This window comes from Mus caroli, unplaced genomic scaffold, assembly GCF_978045245.1.
Source record: "Mus caroli unplaced genomic scaffold, Mus_caroli_1 scaffold_14, whole genome shotgun sequence".
Lineage (NCBI taxonomy): Eukaryota > Metazoa > Chordata > Mammalia > Rodentia > Muridae > Mus > Mus caroli.
In genome coordinates this window covers 83,680,445-83,703,873 of record NW_028227269.1, presented here as the reverse complement: position 1 = coordinate 83,703,873, position 23,429 = coordinate 83,680,445, and the positions used below count along the sequence as shown (strand labels likewise).

Genomic DNA, 23,429 nt, shown 5'->3' with positions numbered 1-23,429 from the left:
CAAAACACTCATACACATAAAGTAAAAATAAGTAAAACCTTAAACGCCATCTGGTGTGAATTATTTCCAATAATATTATCTATCTCCTATGATACCGATTTAATCCTGACTTGTGTTTTATCATCTAGGATTCCCATAACAGACGCACTATTGGACATTTAGGTTTGGGTGGCAGTTACTATTAAGACAGCTGTGGTGGGCAGCCTTATAGACAGCCCTTTTTGTGCAGAAATCTCCTGCTTCCTAAAAACAGCAAGAGCCACTAAAGTCAAAAGGCGTCCCTTTACTGCACAATCTCCATCCACTTGCTTCCTGCAATAAAAATTTCTCTGTCCCTCACAGTTCATATCCAACACACGTCATGGTTGGGGGAAAGAGGTCTGACATGCTGCGATTTCCCAGAGATCTAGGCTGCCTGCTTCTAAGCTCGCTATGGTGGAAGGAAGGGGAAAGATGAATTATCCCCTGGCTTTTGAAGTTCCCACCCTAAAATACCACATGCTCCAGCCCTGAGCACTTCAAAGCAAGTTCTGTGACTCAGCCCATCTTGCAAAGGGGTGGAGAAGTGTGATCCTGCTTCAAGCCAGGATGACGGACTGTGGGAACGTTTCTAAGTCACTTACAGATGGGGTTTGCTCTGTGCTTGGAAGATAACCCACTATCAAGTTATGAGGAAAATTTGTGAGCTTCGCTTAGAGCTTGTGAAGAAGTGTTTGTATCTCTCGGGAAGTGGTGCTAATGTCTGTCAGTGACTTCATGCCTTCTGTTTGGACAGGGCATTCCTACCTATCTTGTCTCTGTACAGAGCCTTCTCCTCCACGGCTCTCCTCCATTGCATTTCCTGGTTAATTTCTTCTTAAGCTTTAGAGCCCATTCATCCCCTTGACAACATTTCTTGGGTGATCCTACGTGACATATGCTGTGCTTGGCATTTGGGGCACAGCAGTGAACACAAGCCCTGGGCATATGGGTCTCACACTAGAGCAAGGAAAGAAACAGGCACAGAGAAAGAAAGGAGTAGAAATCAGAGGCCATGCTATCAGTTTAGGAGAGAGAGAGAGAGAGAGAGAGAGAGAGAGAGAGAGAGAGAGAGAGAGAGAGAGAGAGAGAGAGAGAATCATTGCAGGGGGAAGGGAGCTAGGCGGATTTCTGAGGAAGACTATTCTAGAAGGAGCAGCAGCTCCAGGATAGGGGGGCTAGGGGAAGAGATGCTGGGTATGCTGAGGAGCTGAAGTTGGATGGGTGAGGTCCTTAAGGAGGAAGAGCTAGGAAGAGCAGGAACAGAGGCCTTGGGGGCCACAGGAGGTCCTGAGTACATCTCGAAGCCAGATTGGAACTCTCAGGGTTTGAGCAAGGACGGACAGAATCTGAGGAGTGTTTGGAGAGGCTCCCAGGATGGCAGTGTCTGTTGCATTTAGGACAGGAGAAGAAGGAGGAGGAGGAGGTGAGGGGTCTTCTACAGTGAGTGAAGTACACACAGCCTGGCTCTGGTTCATGGGCTTTCATATGTGCTCATTTTATGGTTATTCATTTTGTGTAAGGGTGGTTTGTATGCACATATGTCTGTGTACCAGGACTATGTCTGGTGCCCTTAGAGACCAGAGAGATTAGATTCCTTGGGACTGGAGTTACAGACCCTTGGGAAGCGCCTTGTAGGTGCTGGGAATTGGGAATCAAACCTGAGTCTTCTGGAAGAGCAGCCAGTGCTCTCGACCACTGGTCCATCTCTGCAGTGTCCAATTTCTTTACGTTTTTGAAAAATAAATGAATAAAACTAGGCAAGGTAACTTATGCTTGTAGTCTCAACATTCAAGAGTCAGGAGACAATAAGTTGGAAACCAACTTGGAGAACACAGGGAAATCCTGTCTTAAAAGTTAAAACTAGAGACAATGAGTTAATTCAGGGTGGGAACGTCACCTTCTGCCAAACCTGGTCGCCTGAGCTGTGTGGTAGGAGAGAACTGACTCCTGTAAGTTGTTCTCTGAGTTCTATGTGTGCCATGGCGCGTGCCCACACACACACACACACACGCACTTACACAAGCAAGCGCACATGTGTGTACACACACACAACTAAAAAAAAAGAGACTGAAACAAAAAGAGGAAAATGCTCTTACAGTAAATGGAGTGGCAAATACAGATGTTCTCATCAAACACATTGCAGTGAGGATGGGGAAAGAATGTTTGGATTTGGAGGGAAAACCACTGTGATGTTCAAATGGACTAAAACAGTGGTGTGTGAAAAGAAAAGAGAAGTCAGATGAACTCCAACAGTGAGGGCCTTGCAGTAGATTACCTCGATGCACACAGTTGGGACCCCGTGTGGATAAAAAGAGTTTCAAAGGACCGAGGAGTCTTTGCCCTTTGTTAGGATCACTTTTAAAATTTGAGATAGAGGGCTGGAGAGATGGCGCTGCCGTTAAGAGTGCTGGCTCCTCTTACAGATGCCTGGAGTTTGGTTCCCAGCACCCACATTGGGCAGTTCACACTTGCCTGTAACTCCAGCTCCAGGGAATCTGATGCCCTCTTCTGGCCTCCATGAGCACCTGTGGGCATGTTCATTAAAAAAAAAAAATTCTTTTTAAAAAGACCAAGATACAATTTGCAAAACATATGAAACTCAAGAAGGAAGAACAAAGTGTGGACACTTCAATCTTTCTTAGAAGAGGGAACAAAATACCCACGGAAGGAGTTACAGAGACAACGTTCAGAACAGAGACCGAAGGAATGACCATGCAGAAACTGCCCTACCTGGGGATCCATCCCATAAGCAACCACCAAACCCAGACACTGTTGTGGATGCCAACAAGAGCCTGCTGACAGGAGCCTGGTATAGCTGTCTCCTGAGAGGCTCTGCCAGTGCCTGACTAATACAGAAGTGGATGCTCACAGTCATCCATTGGATGGAGCACAAGGTCCCCAATGAAGGAGCTAGAGAAAGTACCCAAGGAGCTGAAGGGGTTTGCAGCCCCCTAGGAGGAGGAACAACAATATGAACTAACCAGTAACCGCAGAGCTCCCTGGGACTAAACCACCAATCAAAAGAAACACATGGTGGGACTCGTGGCTCTAGTTGCATATGTAGCAGAGGATGGCCTCGTCGGCCATCAATGAGAGGGGAGGCCCTTGGTCCTGTGAAGGTTCTATGCCACAGTATAGGGGACTGCCAAGGCCAGGAAACAGGAGTGTGTGGGTTGGGGAGTAGGGGGAAGGGAGAGAGGGTAGAGGTTTTTCAGAGGGGAAACTAGGAAAGGGAAAAACATTTGAAATGTAAATAAAGAAAATATCTAGCTGGGCGGTGGTGGTGCATGCCTTTAATCCCAGCACTTGGGAGGCAGAGGCAGGTGGATTTCTGAGTTCGAGGCCAGCCTGGTCTACAATGTGAGTTCCAGGACAGCCAGGGCTATACAGAGAAACCCTGTCTCGAAAAACCAAAAAAAAAAAAAATCTAATAATAATAATAAAAAAAGACCAAGATGGAGGGAAGGAAGAAGGAAGGAAGGAAGAAGCAAACAAACAAAGTCAAAATAGCTCAGCAAAAGCAGATACACACATTAGCCACCATGCCTAATGACCTGAGTTTGATTCCAGAAACGCAACGCAAAATGTAGGAGAGAGCTGACTCCTGCAAGTTGCATTCTGACCTCCCACCGCATGCTGGGGCATTGTGCAGTACAAACACACATGCATGGCATTTAAAAAGTATGTGTTATGGGGCTGGAGAAATGGCTTAGTGGTTAAGAGCACACAGATGGTTCTTGCAGAGGACCTGAGTTCAGTCCTTAGCACCCACCCTGGGCAGCTCACAACTGTCCGGTAGTCCCCAGCTTCAGGAAGCTGATGCCTCTCTCACCTCCTTGGGCACATTCACAGACACACAAAAACACAGAAATAAAGAATAAGTTTTAAGCCGGGCAGTGGTGGTGCACGCTTTTAATCCCAGCACTCGGGAGGCAGAGGCAGGTGGATTTCTGAGTTCGAGGCCAGCCTGGTTTACAGAGTGAGTTCCAGGACAGCCAGGGCTAGACAGAGAAACCCTGTCTTGAAAAAACAAACAAAACAAAACAAAAAAGGAATAAGTTTTAAAAATCTAATAAATTGGGGCTGGAGAGATGGCTCAGCAGTTAAGAGTACTGGAGGTACTGAGTTCAAATCCCAGCAACCAAATGGTGGCTCACAAACATCTGTAATGAGATCGGATGCCCTCTTCTGGTGTGTCTGAAGACAGAGACAGTGTACTTACATATAATAAATAAATCTCTGGAAAAAAAATCTAATAAATAAATAATAAAAACTTAGAAAATAAAATGAGACAAAATGCATATATACTTCTTTAAAATGTACAGATCACAGAAACAAAGCAAAACAAAACAAAACCATAACAAAAACAAAAAACCAAAAACCAGCCAGGCAGTAGTGGCACAGTTATTCCCGGCCCTGGGGAGGCAGAGGCAGGCAGGTCCCTAGGAGTGTGAGCCTTGTGACGACATTGCACTTTTGTCTGTTGTGATTGTTGCTGCTAATGACATTTGTGTGTGGACTTTCACAGGAGTGAAACCCTGGATCATACGTAACTGTAAATTTAACTTTGTGAGCATCAACTAACGCACTTTCTGTAGAGACTTATCCACATCCCCGACAGCAGTGTAAGGTCCCCATTTCCCCAGAACACTGTCAAGCCTTGCTATGGGAATTTGTCTTACTATGGCCATCCAGTGGATATCAGTGATGCGTTGTTGTGGCTTTAATTTGCATTCTCTTAAGAACCAATGATATTAAATATCTTCTCATCTATTTACTGATTGTTTTTATATCTTCTTTGAGGAGATTATTAAAATCCTTTGCTCAGTTTTGAATTTTTTGTCTTTAGCTTGTTAAAATGTGTAGTAGTGTGAATAAAAATGGACCCCATAGACTCATGTATTTAAATGCTTTGTGACAAGGGAGTGACACTCTTTGCTAGGATTAGAAGGGTTAGAAGGTGTGGTCTCACTGGAGGAAGTGTGTTTTGAGGTTTTGAAAGCCCATGCCAGACCCAAGCTACGTCTCTTCTTCCCTCTCTCTTTCTCTTTCTTCTCTTCTCTTCTCTTCTCTTCTCTTCTCTTCTCTTCTCTTCTCTTCTCTTCTCTTCTCTTCTCTCTCTCTCTCTCTCTCTCCTTCTCTCTCCTCCTCTGTCTGTCTGTCTGTCTGTCTTCTTATGGATCAGGATTAACTTTCAGCTATTGCTTCAGTGCCTGCCTATCTGCCACCGTGCACCCCACCATGATGATAAATGACTAAACCTTTGAAACTGTAAGCAAGCCCCCAATTAAATGTTTTCTTTCAGAAGAGTTGCCATGGTCATGGTGTCTCTGCACAACAACAGAACAGTAGCTAAGACAAAATGTAAGAATGTTCTATATGTTCTGGAGACCAGACCCCTATCAAATACATGATGTCCAAATAGTCTCTTTCTGTGGGTTATGTTTTATTTTAGTCCTAGATTGTTGGATTTAAGGGATTTTTGTCTTTTTAAATTTCTTTTATTTTTTTATATTTTCTTTATTTACATTTTAAATATCCCCTTTCCTAGTTTCCGCCTCCGAAAAATCCCCTACACCCTCCCTCTCCCCCTTAAGATGCTTTAGGGATGATGAGATGGCCTCATGGTTGGGAGCACTGGCTGCTTGTCCAGAGGATCAGGGTTCAATTTCCTGCACCCACATGGAAGCTTAGAACTGTCTGTAAGTCCAGATTCAATAATTGAACACCTCACATAGACATATTTGCAAGTGAAACACCAATATACATAAGATAAAAATAAATAACTCAAAACTTAAAAAGGTTGTTTTATTTTATTAATAAAGAGATAAATCTGGGGCTGGTGAAGTGGTTTAGTGCATAAGGTGCTGCCATTCGAGCCTGGTGACCTGAGTTTGATCCCCAGAGAAGACAACAGCTCTGGGTGAGGAAGGGGTGTGGAAGAGGAAGAGGAGTCAGAGGAGACTGGTGTGGAAAAAACTACCAGAGACAAGGTCACAGCAAAGCGCAGAATGACTTCTGACAAGTAAGGGGGTCGGGGTCATTTGTGCCTTTCTTGGGGATGCATTTCTGACTCCAGGTTAGGATTCGGTGCTGCTCAACTCCGAACCACTCGCCTGACCTTAGAGCCCAGGAAACCCTGGGCAGATTGATCTGTGAAGCCATAGAGGCAGCCCTACCCTAAGCCCTAGGGCAGAGTACACACCCAACAGAGAAACATTGACTAACTGAAGAAGTGAATGAAGAAAGTCTCTTGAATGTATGTACTGTGGTTAAGTTTCATTGGCTTAGAGGTCTAAGGCAGCCACATCCCTGGGTGACAATAGACCTCTTCTCTCCCCGCTACACTCAGTCACCCACATCCATCCCCACTGACTCCCACTCCAGAGTTCCTGGCCTTGCAAACTCTAGGGCTTTAAGGGCTGTCAGAAGCCGAGGAGAACGATGATTGGAGGTTTATTCTAATGGGATGAGGATGAGCTCATCCTTAGCCAATGGCTGGCAGGCACCCGGCTAGACGCCCCACCCCCGCCCCCAGGCACCTGCGGAAGGGTGGTAGGCACAGACAGAGCCTTGCAGAAGGTGAAGGGACTGCGTTGGCGGGAAGGCCCGGAGCTCTGGCACGCGGACAGGTGTAGTATTTGGTCTGCTCTTGAGCCATCCTCTCAGGAGAGGAGGCTTCCCCTCCCTGCCTCAGCCCGACCTCCTTGGATGTTCCCTGTAGTGATGCACCTTGTGTGCCGGGGTCGTGCACGCGCTGCTTGCTTGATGTGTATAGTCTTAGGCACGCGGCTCCGAGAGCTGGACCCGCAACCCGCAGCCCTGCGCAGCCGGCTTCGGTACCCCAGCACAGGCCTCGAAGCTACCTATCCCGTTGGGCCTGGCAGAGCAGGAAGGCCGCCTTTCTCCATCTCCTGGCCTCCTGGCTGCTTGGATATGTGCGTTTCCTCCCCACCTCTTCCTTTATCCTGTGTCTCTTTCCTTGCCGAGACGGAAAAGATCCAGGGAGAAGAGCTACCCCCTGGCCATTTTCCAGGGTACCCGAGACAGCAACGGTGGCTGCTAGGCTGCTGTGAGGGACAGGGACCGCGCTGCTGGCTGCTTTCTCTTTGCCCCTTCCCCTCTGGCAGCCGCCACTCTTATCCCTTGGGCCATTGGGGTCACACATTGCTTGGGGAGGAGTTACTGTCAGGTCCTTGGGAGGGCGCACAGGCCCCTGGACTTCTGGGATAGCCTCCATAGGGCTGGGTCACCCTGACACTCTCGCTGAACTCCACATGAACTGGCATCTAATCTGTCAGTCACCTCATCTCCCAGGGGGCTTTGATGAGCTCGCCATTCCCGGCTTGGAGCCTGGGTAGTGGGGGGTGGGGAGAGGGGAGTTCCCCACTTGCTGACTCAGGACTTCTCTGGGCCAAAGGTTTTGTCTGGGGAGAGGTACCCCTGAGCTGAATGGAACTTCGCAAGGAAGGCAGGGAGGAGGGGAGACGCGAGGTGGAGGAGAGGTGCGACCAGAAGCTTTAAGCCAGTGTGTGCCTTTGGTATGTTTACTATGTTCTTGACACTGGGTTTGCTCTGTGGACACCCCTCAAAGGCAGCTGTGGGTCACAGGTACCCCCAGTTTTCCGTGCTCCGTTCATACAACATGGTATTTGTGGAGCTGAATTTGAGTGGAAAAGAAAAGAAAGCCCCCCACCCCCGCTGTGTTAATCTATCATTGCCACACTGAGGTAGGACCCAGCTCAAAGATGGGAGTTTACCACCGCTTGTTCCTCCAGCCTTTGGATGTGAACATCTGTCTCTCCAATGTTTAGTAGAGAACGCTGGAGTACAGGTAGGGGTGTGGCTCCCAACACGTGTCTCCCCCTAATGCCTTTGCTTCTTACAGGTCACAACAGCAGGGCCACTATGAGCCTGGTAGCCTGCGAATGTCCATCTGGACCAGGCCTGGAGCCAGAGCCCTGTTCACGAGCACGATCCCAAGCCTGCATGTACCTGGAACAGATTCGTAACCGGGTAGCTACAGGGACAGCTGATGTGACCAAACGTGACTACCTGGTAGACGCAGCTACACAGATCCACCTGGCGCTGGAGCGAGATGTCAGTGAAGACTACGAGGCTGCCTTCAACCATTACCAGAACGGTGTGGACGTGCTGCTCCGCGGTGTGCATGGTGAGGGCGGGGATGTGTGCGGACAGAAGGTGGACAGGAGAGGGCCAGTGGAGGGTCCTTTGTCTCTGTCCGTACTAGGGCATTGTGTTAACCCTGCCTGACTTCCGTGAAGGACATTTCTGAGGACTTAGATTTATTAAGGCATTTCTACCTGGCAGACCCCGTTAGGTTTTCACTATATTAACTCATTCAAGTCTCACATTGATAGTTAAAGGTATATAGGAATTATTAGTAGGATCATTATTATCATTATTTGAGATAGGCCTTTCACTGTTGCCCAGGCTAATCTTCCTAGATCAGTTTCCCGACGGTTCAGGCTACAAGTGTGTGCTCTGGGCAAAAACGAATTTTCTCCTCTTCCTCCTCCTTCTCCTCCTTCTTAAATTTATTTATATTGTGTATATGAGTACACTGTAGCTGTTTTCAGACACACCAGAAGAGGGCATTGGATCCCATTACAGATGGTTGTGAGCCACCATGTGGCTGCTGGGAATTGATCTCAGGACCTCTGGAAGAACAGTCAGTGCTCTTGTCCTCTGAGCCATCTCTCCAGCCCTTCTTTTTTTAATGATTCATTTTTTATCTGTTTTCTGTGCACTGGTGTTTTGCCTGAATGTGTGTATGTGTAAGGGTGTCAGATACCCTGGAACTGAAGTTATAGACACTTGTGAGCTGCCATGTGGGTGCTGGGAATCGAACCTGGTCCTCTAGAAGAGCGGGCTGTGCTCTTAACCACCAAACCATCTCTCCAGTGCCAGCAGGAACTCACTTTCCAGGTGCAGAAATTGAGGCATGGAGCCATTAGAGGGTCTGCTCAAGGCTCCATAGCTGCTGAGGGCTACACCGGAAGGTGGGACTGTGGCTTCATCAGCTCCTGTGGCTTACGTACTTGGCCTGCTGCACCTGCCTGGCCACGGAGCTGGGCTGTGCAGTGGCCCTCTGGAAATTGCACTCCAGGGGTGGGAGGAGGTGGAGCTGACTGGCAGGTGGATATGAAATTATAATCCTGGATGGGAAGAGCAAAGAGGGGCAGGCAAAGGGAGAAAAGAGGAGAACTGGGGTAGGAGGGACCTAGCAAGGGACATCCAGATGTGAATGCTGACGTATGTGTGTCCAGTAAAGGCCTAGCAGTGTTCCACAGAGAGGGAGGAAGGAAGGGAGGCCCAGGCTTGTGAGCGAGAGGGAAGCACTGATGGGGCAGAAGGAGGCGTTTCCATGCTAACTCTGAGACGAAAGGGCCTGTGGCAGGCAGGCTATGATGATTAGAGTCACCAGATTCACTGTAGAGGGGACCCTGCTATGCCTGAACTTCAGGAGTGCCCAAAGCATTCCTTATCCGTCTAAGGAATATCTCCACCCAGACCTTTTTCATACTGGGAGACAGAGATAGAGGCAGCATTGTCCCCCGAAAGCGTCTCTCTCCTCTTCTGAAGGGAAGAGACATAAAAATCTCCACCTCGATCCTTCCCAGGATGTGAGAACAGTCAGTGAGATGGTGGGTACCGCTGTAAAGAACAGGTGGCTGAGGGCCATGGTGGTTCCCCATTTCCTCATGCAGCTCTCATCTCAGCCCCTGATCTCACACACAGAGCTGGGGGGATGAACCAGCTAAAGCTGTCTGAGAAGTAGGAGTCATGGGTGGTGGTGACAGGCAGACGGAGTTGACAGAGTTGGCATCTCAGCCACCAGTAAGCCCAGGATAGAGGGTGGAGCACAGTCCTGGTGACCACAGATGGCGACCCCTGGTTCCCCACAGTTGACCCCAACAAGGAAAGGCGTGAAGCTGTGAAGCTGAAAATTACCAAGTACCTACGGAGGGCAGAGGAGATCTTCAACTGCCACCTGCAGCGAACCCTGGGCAGTGGAGCCAGTCCCAACACGGTGAGGAGAGCCTCCCTGAGGAAGAGAAGGATGACTCTGGGGAGAGACATCCCCTCCCCCATACAACCCTCACTTCCCTCCTGCCCCAAGGAGGAGTGGGCAGCAGAGGATGTGAATCTGAGTGTGAGGCAGGGTCTCCCACACCCTCACGCCTCATTCAGCCTCACAGAGCACCTGGCATACGTGACTTAAACACCCACCCCAGTTTGTGTGTGACTCCATGTCCTTCTCACAGGAGTACGCAGGGTCTCCAGATTCTGTTTCTGCTGAGTGGGCATAACACAGGTATTTGTAATGTATACACACATACACACTTTTGCATCTAACGCTCCTCCTGTCGCTTTCCTAACCCAGTGGCCAACTGCACTCTCCATGCCACGCCCCTCCTAGGCCCACTGTGTCCTGTAGCTTGCCTTTCACAAAAGTAGGTTATCTGCATTTTGAGGCTGAGACTCACGCATGCACGCACGCACGCACATATGCACGTGTTCCCACCACACACCCTGAGAGCATCTACCTCCCACAGACAAGCCTCTGGAGAAGGAGATTCCAAAGCCCCTAGAAGCAGTCCTAATAAGGCTGGGTAGGGGCTGAGCAAAAAGCCAGCTGGGGTGCTTTGAACCCGTGCACCCCCAAACTCAGAACCAAGGGGCTTCTTTACTCAGTCTGACCCTGTGAGGCAGGGTCTGCCTGGACCCCAAGTCCTAGCCACTGTGGCCCCCCTGTACTCTCCCGACATCCAGAAACCCTGCACATCTTGTCTTGTCTCTCTCCTCCACAGGGCTTCAGCAGCTTGAGGCTCCGGCCCATCCGCACACTGAGCTCTGCTCTGGAGCAGCTGAAGGGATGCAGGGTCGTTGGCATCATCAAGAAGGTGAGCAAGCTCTGGGGTGCAGGAAGGGAAGCAGACATGTACAGTTAGGGGTGGCGGAGGATGGGGAGGTAGGATAGAATGGAAGGTGTCTATAGTGCTGCCTGCATCGGAGGAGAGAACAGCCCGGTCCAGTGGCTCCTCTTCTCAGGCTTTCCAGAGGAATAGGAGAATGAGAAGAAGCAGACAGTGGCCCGCTCAGACAGAAAGCTCCCAGAGCCTGTGGGAAGAGCTAAGCCCAGGGAACCGTCCAGCACTCGCTGATCTGCCCATTTCCCACAACCCTCCTCCTTCCACTCAGTCTGCCCGCCAGGGCTGCAGCCCCGAGTCTCCCTCCCGACACACACAGCTGAGCACTTCCTGTACTGAAAGGTCCTTCTCTCCAGCCTGACCCGTGGACATATGCATTTCTTTGAGATGGCGTGGATCGTCCAGGGCCTTGGCAGCTCTGCCCTTTCTCCTCTGGTAGTCCTGCCCTCATCCTGAGCCCATTGTGCACCTTTTCCCATTCCCTTGATCCAGAGTAGACAAGAAGACAGAAGATAGCATCCCAACCCCTCTTAAAGTGGAGAAATCGGAGGCACAAAGAGGTCATGTAAGAGTTGAGCCTTTATTAGATTGCCCTCTGCCTCTAGCCCAGGGCTCCCTAGACAGTTCTAAGAGCCATCCGGACGTAGATATCGGGACCCCTTGCCCAGCCTGTGGAGACAGACTTTTTAGGGTAGAGTGTGTAGTTTGAAGCACTGGGCAATTTTGATGGGTCTGGGAGCCCATAGAGAAAAAGAGATCAGTGTGTGCCTCTCAGCCATATAGGCGGGCAAGCATGCTCTGGGTTTGGCCAGTGAACCATGGACACTGAGAACTGGTCTCCTCCTCCCAGAGTGGTGATCTGAGAAGGAAATGAAACAGTTTTTGGGAAAGGCCTGGCACATGCTAAGACACTTGATGCATGGTTGATGGCTAGGAGTGCAAGCGACAGGAGCAGGGAGGGCTGAGTTCCCATCTCTAGGCCTCGCTCCAGCTGCTTCTCCAGGGTCCCTGGAACAGGCGCCAGGCTCAGGGAAGGTCCAGCCAGCTTCCCATCTGCTGCAGTCCCCCCCCCAAACTGCACAGTGGCCAAGCACAGCTGCTCTCACAGACAGACTGACTGACACCATATCTCTGAGTGAGATGCCAGATTTGAAGAGAGGCGCTCTGAACTAAATACGTTTGGGGAAACACTCAATGAAAGTTTCCACCCCTGGTACTTCAACTTTAGACAGTCTCAGAGCTTTTGGGGACGTGCATATATAGGAGTCCCCAAGGGGAAATCTGTGACAAAACTCTCTGATTTGTTCAACCCAAGGACATGCACATGTGCAAGGCGTTGAAACCTCCATGCCCTGAGGCCTGCACTGGGGGATGGGGTGGGGGGACGGGATGGGGACATTAAGATGTTTAGGTAGCTGCTTTTCACCCTCTCTCAGATTCCCCCCGTTCCCTCCTGGGGTCTTTCTTCCTCCTCTAGGTTTATGTCCCAGCCAGGGACAGAAATTTCCCCAAATTAGGAAAGGCCTTAGGGCCATTGGTCCCATTCCACAGCTCTGCCTGGACAGATCCAGGCAGCAGAGCTGTGTTAGTGCCTGCGAGTGGCCACCCTCAGGCCCAGGAAGGGAGCTTGCTCAGGACAATCCTGGGCCCCAGAAAGGTGCTGGCTGTGGGGCCCACAGGGCTGCAGAAGTGCAGGAACGGAGGTGGCAGGGAGCAGTGAAGTGGGCATGTGAGGGACTAGGTAGGCAGTCAGGACACCTGGGGGCTTTTGTCAGGGATTGTCCCCACCCCTCTCTGGGCTTCCTCGGAGACTCATGCTTTGCACTAGGCATGAGGAAGGAAAGCCTTTGAGTTGCTTCTTGTTTTATTTGGCTCAAATACAGGTTTGGGACGTTGTTGTTGTTGTGGTTGTTGTTACCAACATTTTCAAATGTGTAGATTTCATATCAAAGTCCACATGTCAAGCTTCTCCTGGAAAACAAAACTCAGATCTTGAGACGTGGGGCTCGAATTCCCATGTAGCTCTAGGGAGGCAAGGAGGAGCTGGAGCACTGGCCTTGCCCACGCTCTGTTCCAACTCTGCTCAACTCTATCTTCCCCTCTAAGCCTTTAGGAGCCTGTTTGACCCTGGCAGGGTATGGTAGATACCTTTAATCCCAGCACTCTGGAGGCAGAAGCAGGCAGACCTCTGTGAGTTCGAGGCCAGCCTGGACTATATAATGACTACCTGGTCAGTCAGGGCTTATAATGGAGAGACGCAAACATCTTTGAAGTTTTGGGCCTTGCCTGCTTCAAGAGAGGTTCCACCCAGGATTTAGATTTCCTACTTAAAAATAGGCCTAATCAGGGGCTAGAGAGATGGCTCAGAGGTTAAGAGCACTGGCTGCTCTTCCAGAGGTCCTGAGTTCAATTCCCAGCAACCACATAGTGGCTCACAGCCATCTGTAATGAGATCTGGTGCCCTCTTCTGGCTTGCAGGCATACATGCAGGCAATGTATTTATAATTAATTAATTAAAAGAGGAAACCAGGAGCGGGGCAGTGGTGGCACACGCCTTTAATCCCAGCACTTGGGAGGCAGAGGCAGGTGAATTTCTGAGTTCGAGGCCAGCTCTGGTCTACAAAGTGAGTTCCAGGACAGCCAGGGCTGCACAGAGAAACCCTGTCTGGAAAAAAAGAACAAAAAACAAACAGAGAGAGAGAGAGAGAGAGAGAGAGAGTGTTAAATTCCCAGCAACCACATGGTGGCTCACAACCATCTGTAATGGGATCTGATGCCCTCTTCTGGTGTATTCACGTAAAATAAGTAAATAATAAAATGTTAAAAAAACAAACAAACAGTGGCCACAATTGTCTTCCATCTTCCCAATGCTCCCATTTGTGGATTAATTAAAACCTAGTTTTCTGTGTCTCCGTTGCATGGGCTCTACCACCAGGGTCGATGGCTTCCCCAGTGCACAAGGCAGGACCACATACATCTCCATCGCAGGGAAAGCTGTGCTTGGCAGTGCTGTGTTTTCATAATTGCCCCCACTTTTTAGACCTTGAACTCCTGATTTTCTTGCCTTCATATCCTGAGTCTTAGGTGACAGGTGTGTATCACTGTTCCCAGTTGATGCAAGGCTGAGGAGCAAACCCAGGGCTTCGTGTGTGCTATGCAAGCACTCTCCCGAGCAACCTACATCTCCAGCCCCTTAACAATGATCAGAGAGAGAGAACAACTAAGATCGAAGGAGTCAGGTGTTGGCTATTCTGTCCTCCAGGCCACTTATCAGAGGGAGAGGATGTGTGTGCTTGCTTGGTTGGTTGTATCATTGGGAAAATGTTCGCTCTGCTGGAAGTATTCTGAGAGAGTGGAGAGTGTAAAACCAAAAAGGAAAAAGGAAAAGAAATCAATTCACTGCCCCACCTAACTTCAGAGAAGTCGTTGTTAATGTTTTGGTCTAATTCCTTCCAAAAGAAAGTAGGGCATACTATGTTTTGAATACACAGGTTTTTGACACCATGGGTCCTTATTTAATTTCTGGCTCCCATCCTTGACTGAGTTTTCAGACTGTAAATCAGAGGATTTGGTCAAGGAGGTGGTGGCGGGGAATACCACTTGGGGAAGGATGGTGGGGAACTAACTGGGGGGCAATACTTACGGGAATCTTTTCCTAAATTATCCCAGTGTTTTCTGCCTCTGTCTTCAAACATTGGTCAGGGAGCCAAGGCCAGCCTGAGTTAGGTGAGTTAGCCATTAGAGGGCGACCTCTTGTGGTCAAAAGGGATACTGCTGCTCTGGTGTAGGTGCCCTGGTGTAGGAAGGAGGGCTGGGGTGAGCCTAGCCCCTGCTTTTGCTTTACTGATTATGGAGAAAATAAGGCCCAGCCCGGCAGGCACTTTCACCCCTCTCTATGGTCAGACTGTCTGTATTCAAATTCTGATGCTACAGCCTTTTAGCAGTAGGCTTGAAAGTGAGTGGTTTCACGTCTCAGAACCTCAATTTCACCAGGAAAGCTGGTAGGAGAACACGGTGAAGTGAGCCAGCCGTTCGAAGCCCTTAGCACTGCGTGAGCAGTGTCTGTTTCTGCTACAATGACAATGATAATTACCAGGACTGAGGAGGATTTAACACTTGGGGTCTCTGCTTTTACCGACAAGCACAATGACGTCAGAAAGCGCGAACTGCTACGACCCCCATTTTTAGGCAGCTTAGGGAAAAGGCTCAGTTGGCAAAGAACTTCCCATGCAAACATGAAGACCTGAGTTTGATTCCCAGCAACTACGTACAAAGCTAGACTTAGTAGGGTGCATGTCTGTAACCCCAATCCTGAGGCGGCAGACACGAGCTTGTTGGCCAGCCAACTTAGCCAGAGAGGTGAGCTCCAAGTTCAGCAAGAGACTGCCTCAAAAAGTAAGATGGAGAGTGGCTAAGGAAGAAGACACCAGCATCCTCAAGCCTGGTCTCTACACACACACACATACACACGCACACATACACACACACACACAACTCAGAAACAAGCACAAGGTTCAGAGAAGGTGTGTGACTTGGCAAGCATGTAATATCATTATGGCTCCATTAAGGACTCTCCTATTTACAGCCTAACAAACCAGCGATATAGCAAAGGTGGACGTTTCTAATCCCTCTTTGGTAGTTAAGAAAGTCAGCTTATTTGCCCAAGCTGGGGAACCAGGGCCCTGAGCTGGGGGATATAAGTCAGCAACAGAGCTCTTAGCCTGGTGTGCAGGAGGCCCAGTACCATTCAAAGGACTGCAGGGCTCTTCCCTACTCCATTCCTAGGCTTTGTTTTTCACCACTGTCTAGCAGTATGGACCCAGCTCCCCACTTACTGAAGCCACCCCGAGAAGGAGACAGCTACTGTCAAAGGACAGGTGACTGGTGTGCACAACCACACCCACTTTATTTCAAAAGAAGTGTAGCAAAGAAGAGAAATTCCTGGAGTGTGTCGAGCCTGCTGAAGGCAGCCCTCCTGATCTGGAACCATGTTCTCAGATGCCGCAGGCTCTTAACGCGTTTGGGGGGGTTGCTTTGTTTTGTTTTGTTTTGTTTTGTTTTTCTGGGTTTTATTTTGTTTTTGTTTTGTTCTGTTTTGAGAAAAGGGCTCACCGTGCATTTGGCTGACCTTGAACTCACCAAGGTCCACCTGCCTCTGCCTCTCTCAATCGCTGCTGGGATTAAAGGCATGCACCACCTCGCCTAGCCCTAGCTTCACTTGTGCGCAAAACTCGGAAGAATTGACTGACTCAGTGCCACCTTCAATCCCTGCTGGGATGATGACCTCTGGCGAAAGCCTGCAGTTGAAGTGTTGATTTTGGCTGTCCTTCTAGGCCACACAGGGCCTAGCTAGTGTAGGCAGGTGGGGGAGGGGGGAGTGGAGATGTTCTCATGAGAGTAATGGCAAACCCAACAGCGGGTACTTAGACCTCTTGCCATCCTAGGTGAAGTAGCCATACCATCCTGGCACTACACAGAACTGTGGGGTAGTCCCACAGAGCGAGAGCCCAGAGAGACATAGGGTAGGAGTCGCAGATGCTGGAGGAAAAGGCACCAGGGTTTAGATGTTTGGGAATAGTCAGGGCCTCAGGCCATGGAACGCCTGGGATCTAACACAGTTTGACCTTTGCCTCCTGGACTTTGGCAGGTGCAGGTGGTTCAGGACCCGGCAACTGGAGAAACCTTCATCGTGAAGGCAGGTGCTGCCCGGCTGCTGGCGTGCAGCATTCCTCTTGGAACTTTCTCAGAGCTCTTGAGACCCCTGCCCACCCCCACCCCACCCCCGGAATGTGCGTATGAGGCCCATGCTTCCTCCAAAGCCCAACTCTGCCAATTCCCCTGAGCGTTGCCCAAGGCTCCAAGACTGACATGCACACACTGTATCCCATCCTTGGATGTGGATTCCATGGGATTACAGGGGTGAGGGCTGGGCCAGGAACTGGTGGAAGCAGATGCTACTCAGCCTGGCTCCCAATTTATCTTCCGGTGCCCTGAAGCCAGAGCATTGGGCAGTATCAGCTCACTTACATACCCTGTCCCCTCCCCAGAGCCTCCCCAGGTGTCACATGGTGAGCCGGGAGCGGCTGACGATCATCCCACATGGCGTCCCCTACATGACAAAATTGTTGCGATACTTCGTGAGCGAGGACTCCATCTTCCTGCACCTGGAGCATGTGCAAGGTGAGGGCCCATCAGTTCCTCTGAGCTTTGGGGTCTCACTGTTCTCCCCAACTCTGAGCTCTGAGGACTATGGCTTGCGTCACACGTGGGGTACAGACAGAGAGTCTAGAGTTTCTGAAGGTTGAGGGTGGGGCCGGGCTGCTGTGGAGCTCTGTATGGTGCCGAGGGAGCAGGGGGAATCCCCGGAAGGATGCTCCCACCGTAGGCAGGTGAAGGGGGACATTTATTCAGCTGTCTTCTTTGTTACCATTTCCTCTAGTCTTGGTTTTCCTGGTCAGTGCCCATTCCTGAATGGCCACATGGCGCGGCTGGTGACTAAAACTGTAAAGACGGGAACTGAGCCACGCAGCAGATACTTAGTGATTCTAAAATGTGAGGCACATCCTTGGGTCGTGATGCAGCCACTGTAAATCCATGCGTGGCCTTACCTTTTGTGAAGAGGAAGTGTAACGTGTTGAACACTGGTGTTCAAACACACTCAGTCCAAGTTCACCAACAATCGAGTGTGCAGGCCTTGAAGCTGAGTCCCCTGGAGGTGGGTCAGAGCAGGGTGATCAGATCTCTGAGGAGGCAGAGGGGGCGGGATGAAATGGAGGGAAGGCAGGATGGGGCCTGGGCCTATGTCCGAGCTCTTCTTTCTTCCTACGCTCTCATTCCCTCTTTGGCCAGGAGGCACCCTTTGGTCACATCTACGCTCCCAGGACCATTTTCAATACTCTGGGCTTAACTCTGGCTCCACTCAGGAGAAGTCGCAAGCCCAACTCAGCACCCGCCTCAGCCTCATGACCCCAGCAGAGCTCACACCAGGCCATACCCTGAGGCAGAACAGAATCCCAATGGAGCCTCCACGGACTTCCCAAAGCCTACCACCAGCCCTCCAGCTTCAGAAAGAGGCTGATGCTGAACCTTCATCCAGGCCCAATGCTGTTTACTCTTCAGACTCCACAGAGGCCCCGTGTGGCCACTCGCACAGTCAAGTCAGGCGAGCTGGCCAGGGTTCGAACCCAGCACCCACGCAGAGGCTCCACTGGGTACGAGAAGGGGCTGACCGGGTGCTAGGAGCCTATGGCCGAGGCAGGGGTCAGCACCCCCCATCAGCAAACAGGGCCAGCCTGGGGAGCGGAAGAGCTGCCTGGAGCCTGAGGGAGGGACAGGTGAAGCAGTGGGCAGCTGAGATGCTGCTGGCACTAGAGGCGCTGCATCAGCAGGGGGTGCTGTGCCGGGACCTCAACCCACAGAACCTGCTCCTGGACCAGGCAGGTAAGAGCCCCAGCCTCCCTCCTCCAACCCCACTCCTCCTCACATGGGAGCCCAGAGTCAACAGAAGCCCCAAGATTATAAAGCTGTTCCTCCCCCTCCCCTTCCTTCATCTGTTCCTTTAGAGAAGGCATGGACCTGGGGTCCAGGGCAGCTTCAGAAACACCCCTGGGCCCTGGGCAGCAAGGGGCCACACCCTTAGGGAGACTCCACCTGGGATGACCTTTGGCCTCTGACATGATTGTATTGGGGGAAGCCTTGGGACTGCCTGGAGAGTCCTGATGCTCATTGATGCTTTCAACCTTTGTCCCACTGTTCCTCCCTGCACACTGGACAAGAAGGTCACATCCAACTCACGTATTTTGGCCAGTGGTCAGAAGTGGAGCCACGATGCAGCCAGGAGGCTGTGGACTGTCTGTACAGTGCTCCAGGCAAGAAGGGAGTTGGGAGAGGTGTCTAGATCTTGGCCACCTTTGCACGGGTTAAAGACGGAATGGGTAGTGGGTGCTAGAATGAGAACAGAAAGGGCCCTTCTGTGAGGTGGGCATGTGTGTGTTCTTGTTCTCGCAGAGGTTGGGGGCATTTCTGAGCTGACTGAAGCCTGTGACTGGTGGAGCTATGGCTCACTTCTGTATGAATTGCTCACAGGAATGGTGAGTAGCTGGGCAGGGAGTGTATAGAACCCTGGTGGGGACCATTGGGTTTAGGCTGAGCAGAGGCTTAGCCAGCCAGCCAGGGTCAAAACAGAGGCTGCCTGGTTCTCCGTGCCTGACCATTGGGCTGGATGTCCATCCATCCATCAGACCACTGGCAATAGAACTCCTACCGCATGAGGGCCTGTGGCTAAGGAGACTTGCTGGCTTCTATGAATTATGTGAGTTGGCATGACCAGAGGCTTATGGACAAGCATGTCTGGCCTGAGGCCTGGAGAAGCAGCAACCCTTCCCTGGAAGGTCTCTGGATTATAACCTAAATCTTTTTCCTACTATCCAGTCCCCCTTACCCTTAAAGGCTATTGTCCCTAGACCTCAATCTGAGATGGGAGAAGGCTCCTCCATACAAGTCAGCCATTGCCTTATCAGCCGGGTTGGCCAAGCACACTTGCGGGCTGTACAGGGGCTCAGTTGGTAAAACTCGAGTCTGATCCCCAGCAACTATGCAAAAGTCAAGTGTGATGACGCACATCTGTAACTAATACAGGGTCTTGGAGAGACAGCAGGATTCCCAGAGCTTCCTGGTCAACCAGTCAGGTACAGTGACCCTACACATACACACACATACATACACACACATTCACACATACATACACACACATATATACGCATACACACATACATACACACATATACACACATGCATACACACATATACACACATGCATACACACATATACACACATACATACATACATATACACACATACATACACATATACATATACACATACACACATGCATACACACACATGCATACATACACACATGCATACACACATATATATACACATACATATACACACATACATACACATATACATATACACATACACACATGCATACACACACATGCATACATACACACATGCATACACATATATACATATACACATACATATACACACATACATATACACATACCTGCATACATACACACATATATACATATACACATACATATACACACATATATACACACACACATGCATACATACACATATATACATACACACATACATATACACACATATACATATACACATCACCCACTTGACCAGGCTTTACCCTCTGTACTCCACTCAGATGAGCTCAGAATGACATGTGGGGCCAGTCCGGTTGGGAAGCAAGGGAGAAGACAAACTACATTTGAGCAGGCAACAGTTTGAGTGGCACCAGAAGACAACAGTGTGAGTGACCTAAAGGCCAGACCTGATGGGCCTTTGTTGGTCATAACTCAGGGTCTCTGAGAACCCTTCATTAAGAAAAAAAAAAAAAAAGAACCCTAAGCCCCACAAGGCTCACCTGTCTCTCTTTTTGCAGCTCATCCTATCTCAATATACCTCCGCTGCTCATCACATTCCTGCCTTGGCCTCAACAGCTGCATGGCAGGCCTGCCACTGCATATGTAGCTTCTAGAGACCTAAGAGTTCCCAATAGTGTCTACTGTATAAAGACAATGGTTCTAAAAAGTTGCAGGTTCCAACTTCAGTGCTAACCCAAGTCCCCTTTTCCCTGAGCCAACTTCTTTAATGTTTGGGGTCTAGCTCCGTCCAAGTCATTAGTAGATCCTAGCAAAAGGCAGCTATCAAGATCTTCCTCTTGGACTGTGACACGTGTGTGCAAGTTTTGGCTGCCACTAGGGTGTAAGCTTCCCCAGGATGGTCTCTCCTTGTGTCCCCCACTCTCCAGGCACTGTCCCAGAGCCACCCTTCAGGATTCCAGGCCCACACCCAACTTCAGCTGCCTGAGTGGCTTAGTCGCCCAGCAGCTTCTCTGCTAACTGAGGTGAGAGGTTCTCGCTGCCCCTGGCTTATTGGTATATGGGTGGGAGGTGAGAGGAACCGCCTATACACGTTAATTCAAGTGCTGGAACGCATAAATGCCCTTGAATGCCTGTGTTTGCTACCTCCAAAGTCATGGGGAGGGGCTTGCTGACTGGGTTATCGAGGAAAGGACACCCTAGGGACTTTGGTGATGGTAGCCCCAGGAGGGGGATATCTCCCTCTAGGATGGGGAAGGGCTGCAGAGTGATTGACTCTCTCCCCACAGCTGCTGCAGTTTGAGCCCCAGCGGCGCCTAGGAGCTGGAGGTGGTGGCACCAGCAGACTCAAGTCCCATCCCTTTTTCAGTACTATCCAGTGGAGCCGGCTAATAGGGTAGGAGGCAGGGAATGGACAGTGTGGCTGGCCCAGGTCTCTTGACTGTCTACCAGCTGGGCTGGCCCCTCCCCTCAGTGGACTTCAAGGGAAGCACGTGGCGCAGCAGCCACTTTTTCTGCTCACAACCTGCTTGGGCCTCAGACTGGTGAAGCTGCTGCAAGGGCAGAGAGGTGCACCCCGTCGAGCAACCTACACTCACCAGCCAACAGATACCTGCTGACCACACAGCTTGGACCTTGAGCTGAGACCTAGCATCTCAAAGGGTGCCTTCTGTTGCTCTAATTCCAAACTGCTCAATACCCACTGAGCCAACTGACAAATCTGGGGACACTGCCATCTGTACACCACGTAGGGCATCTCTAGAGACATCTCAGGACACTGAACCTCTGGCTCAGTAGACCCAAACCAGGACTGTCCTGGATCCACTTTAGTCATGCTACCAGTGGGCTGCTACAACCAGATGCCGTTCCCACAGAGGTCCGGGTGCTGGGAGGGTCTGTAGGGTGAAGTGGGGAGAGGTGGGGCACAGTATGATCCACTCGCCACTCCTGACCCCTAACTTCTGATTTCTGACTTTGGAGAATAAAATCAAGGCAAAGAGAAGCCAGTGTGTTTAAGAGCAGGATAAGAATGCGGTTGTACCACTTAAGACGGGGTTTGAAAACAGAATAAAGCGCTTTATTCTCTGGCTGGCTCTCCTGTGTCAGAAGAGCTTGCTCCACAGGACCAGCAGTCAGTTCTTCTCAGGGGTTGTTTTCCACTCTGCATTTTGGTATGAGTTTCTATTCAATTCACCGCCTACTGACTTTTAGAATGAGTTACATATGGACCAATTTTACCCGGTGCCTTCAGAAAGGTATTTCTGGTCTCTGAAGTAAGTGGTATGTCCAAAGACAGCCCCCTCCCCAGGTCTGAGGGCTTGCCTCAAGACAACCCAGTTGCTGGGCCGTGGTACATGCAACAAACTTCATTTGACCAATCCCCAGTTCCTGAGTGCGTGTGTGTGCGTGCGTCTGTGTGTGCGCGCTGGTCCTCCAAGTGCCTGGGGCTTGTCTACCCTCTAATAAAGCCTATTCTTTCTGTGGCATCTTTGCATCATTAATATAGTGCAAGTGGCCTGGAAGGAAGCAGCCTGAGGAACAGCCTCAGAAAAAGGGAAGAAGGCTAGGAGACAAGACACCTGAGGCGGTCATGGTACTTGAGGAGCATATAATCTAATCTACCTCAGCTCATGGAAGATTCTCCTGAGAAAACAGAGGATCTTGAGAGGTTAACATAGGACCTTCTAGAGCTGGCTCCCAGGTGTAGGTTCTGTGGTAACCCACGGTGCCAGACACCTTCGGCCACTGCTTTATGGAGTGCAGGTCGCTTCCGGGCTTAACCAGCCATCATACTGCACATCTGGAACTCTGTGGAGCCATCAGTTTGGAACACCGCGGTCCCAGTTCTGGATGGCCTTTCAATAAAACAGAACAGCTACTCCAGAAGTTTAGTAGAAAATTTTAAAACTTGCAACATATCAAACACTAGACCTGATACATAATTCACTGAACTCACCTCCCAGCAGCAATTCTTAAGGACCCTACTTCTTCCTGGGACAGGCCACCAGAGGGAGGGCCTCTCTGCAGACAGGATCAGCAGATGAGAGGTGTGTGGGAAAGTATGGCTCTGTTGAAGTCTCTACTCCATCATGCCTATCCATTGGGGTCATCCTGGGTTGGTGACCAACCCTATCCTGTCCATTGCCCCTCGCACACTCCTGCTCCTAGGAGATGGCCCTCACCGTTCATAACCAGACATGTGCTTATAATGATGCACATGTGGCAACCAAGTCCAAATGGTATTAGGAGTGTTCGTGGCTCCCCACTCTATCTCAGAAATGATGCAAGCCCTTCAAAGGGAAACTGCCCCTGGTGTTTTGAAGGGGATTCACATAGGTGGGAGCCTCAATTTCTCAAGAATTGGCTTGTCAGGGACATGGGGCTCCCTGAAAGGAACCCAGGGTACTGAGACATTAGTGGGCTCCCCTGGCTGGCTGTTAAAAGCAATATGCCTAAAATATGGGACGGGGGCCTGGTATGCTGCTGAGAGATAAGAATATACAAAGATCCTGCGTCCACCAGTAGCTCCACCAAGATAGC

General features: G+C 50.2%; 1 protein-coding gene and 1 long non-coding RNA gene across 5 annotated transcripts; both read left to right on the top strand.

Moving 5' to 3' along the window:
* Positions 1-6,556: 6,556 nt before the first annotated feature.
* On the top strand, positions 6,557-22,375 carry Rps6kl1 (ribosomal protein S6 kinase like 1). Of its 4 annotated transcripts, none has more exons than XM_085830555.1 (11): positions 6,557-6,653; positions 7,910-8,194; positions 9,951-10,075; positions 10,857-10,949; positions 16,624-16,671; positions 17,024-17,156; positions 18,096-18,416; positions 18,752-18,844; positions 18,984-19,066; positions 20,819-20,914; positions 21,179-22,375. In XM_085830555.1, exons 2-11 carry the CDS (start codon positions 7,930-7,932, stop codon positions 21,287-21,289), a joined length of 1,368 nt encoding a protein of 455 aa, XP_085686681.1. In that variant the 5' UTR covers positions 6,557-6,653; positions 7,910-7,929; the 3' UTR covers positions 21,290-22,375. The 4 variants fall into 4 exon arrangements, with proteins under 4 accessions (XP_085686681.1, XP_021034192.1, XP_021034193.1 ...); XM_021178533.3 differs by having other exon boundaries at positions 17,826-18,416; XM_021178534.2 differs by having other exon boundaries at positions 17,826-18,416; positions 18,755-18,844; positions 21,179-21,976.
* LOC147001278 (uncharacterized) lies at positions 19,077-20,423 on the top strand. The gene is made up of 2 exons (XR_015045245.1): positions 19,077-19,663; positions 20,213-20,423. It is a non-coding gene; the product is annotated as an uncharacterized LOC147001278 (long non-coding RNA).
* Positions 22,376-23,429: the final 1,054 nt, after the last annotated feature.

Excerpts from the sequence above, each read along its gene's own strand:
- Rps6kl1 (XM_021178533.3), top strand. The coding sequence starts at position 7,930 with ATGAGCCTGGTAGCCTGCGAATGTCCATCTGGACCAGGCCTGGAGCCA. Across the intron at positions 8,195-9,950 it reads GCTGCTCCGCGGTGTGCATG|TTGACCCCAACAAGGAAAGG; the intron begins GTGAGGGCGGGG and ends GGTTCCCCACAG. Across the intron at positions 20,915-21,178 it reads CAGCTTCTCTGCTAACTGAG|CTGCTGCAGTTTGAGCCCCA; the intron begins GTGAGAGGTTCT and ends CTCTCCCCACAG.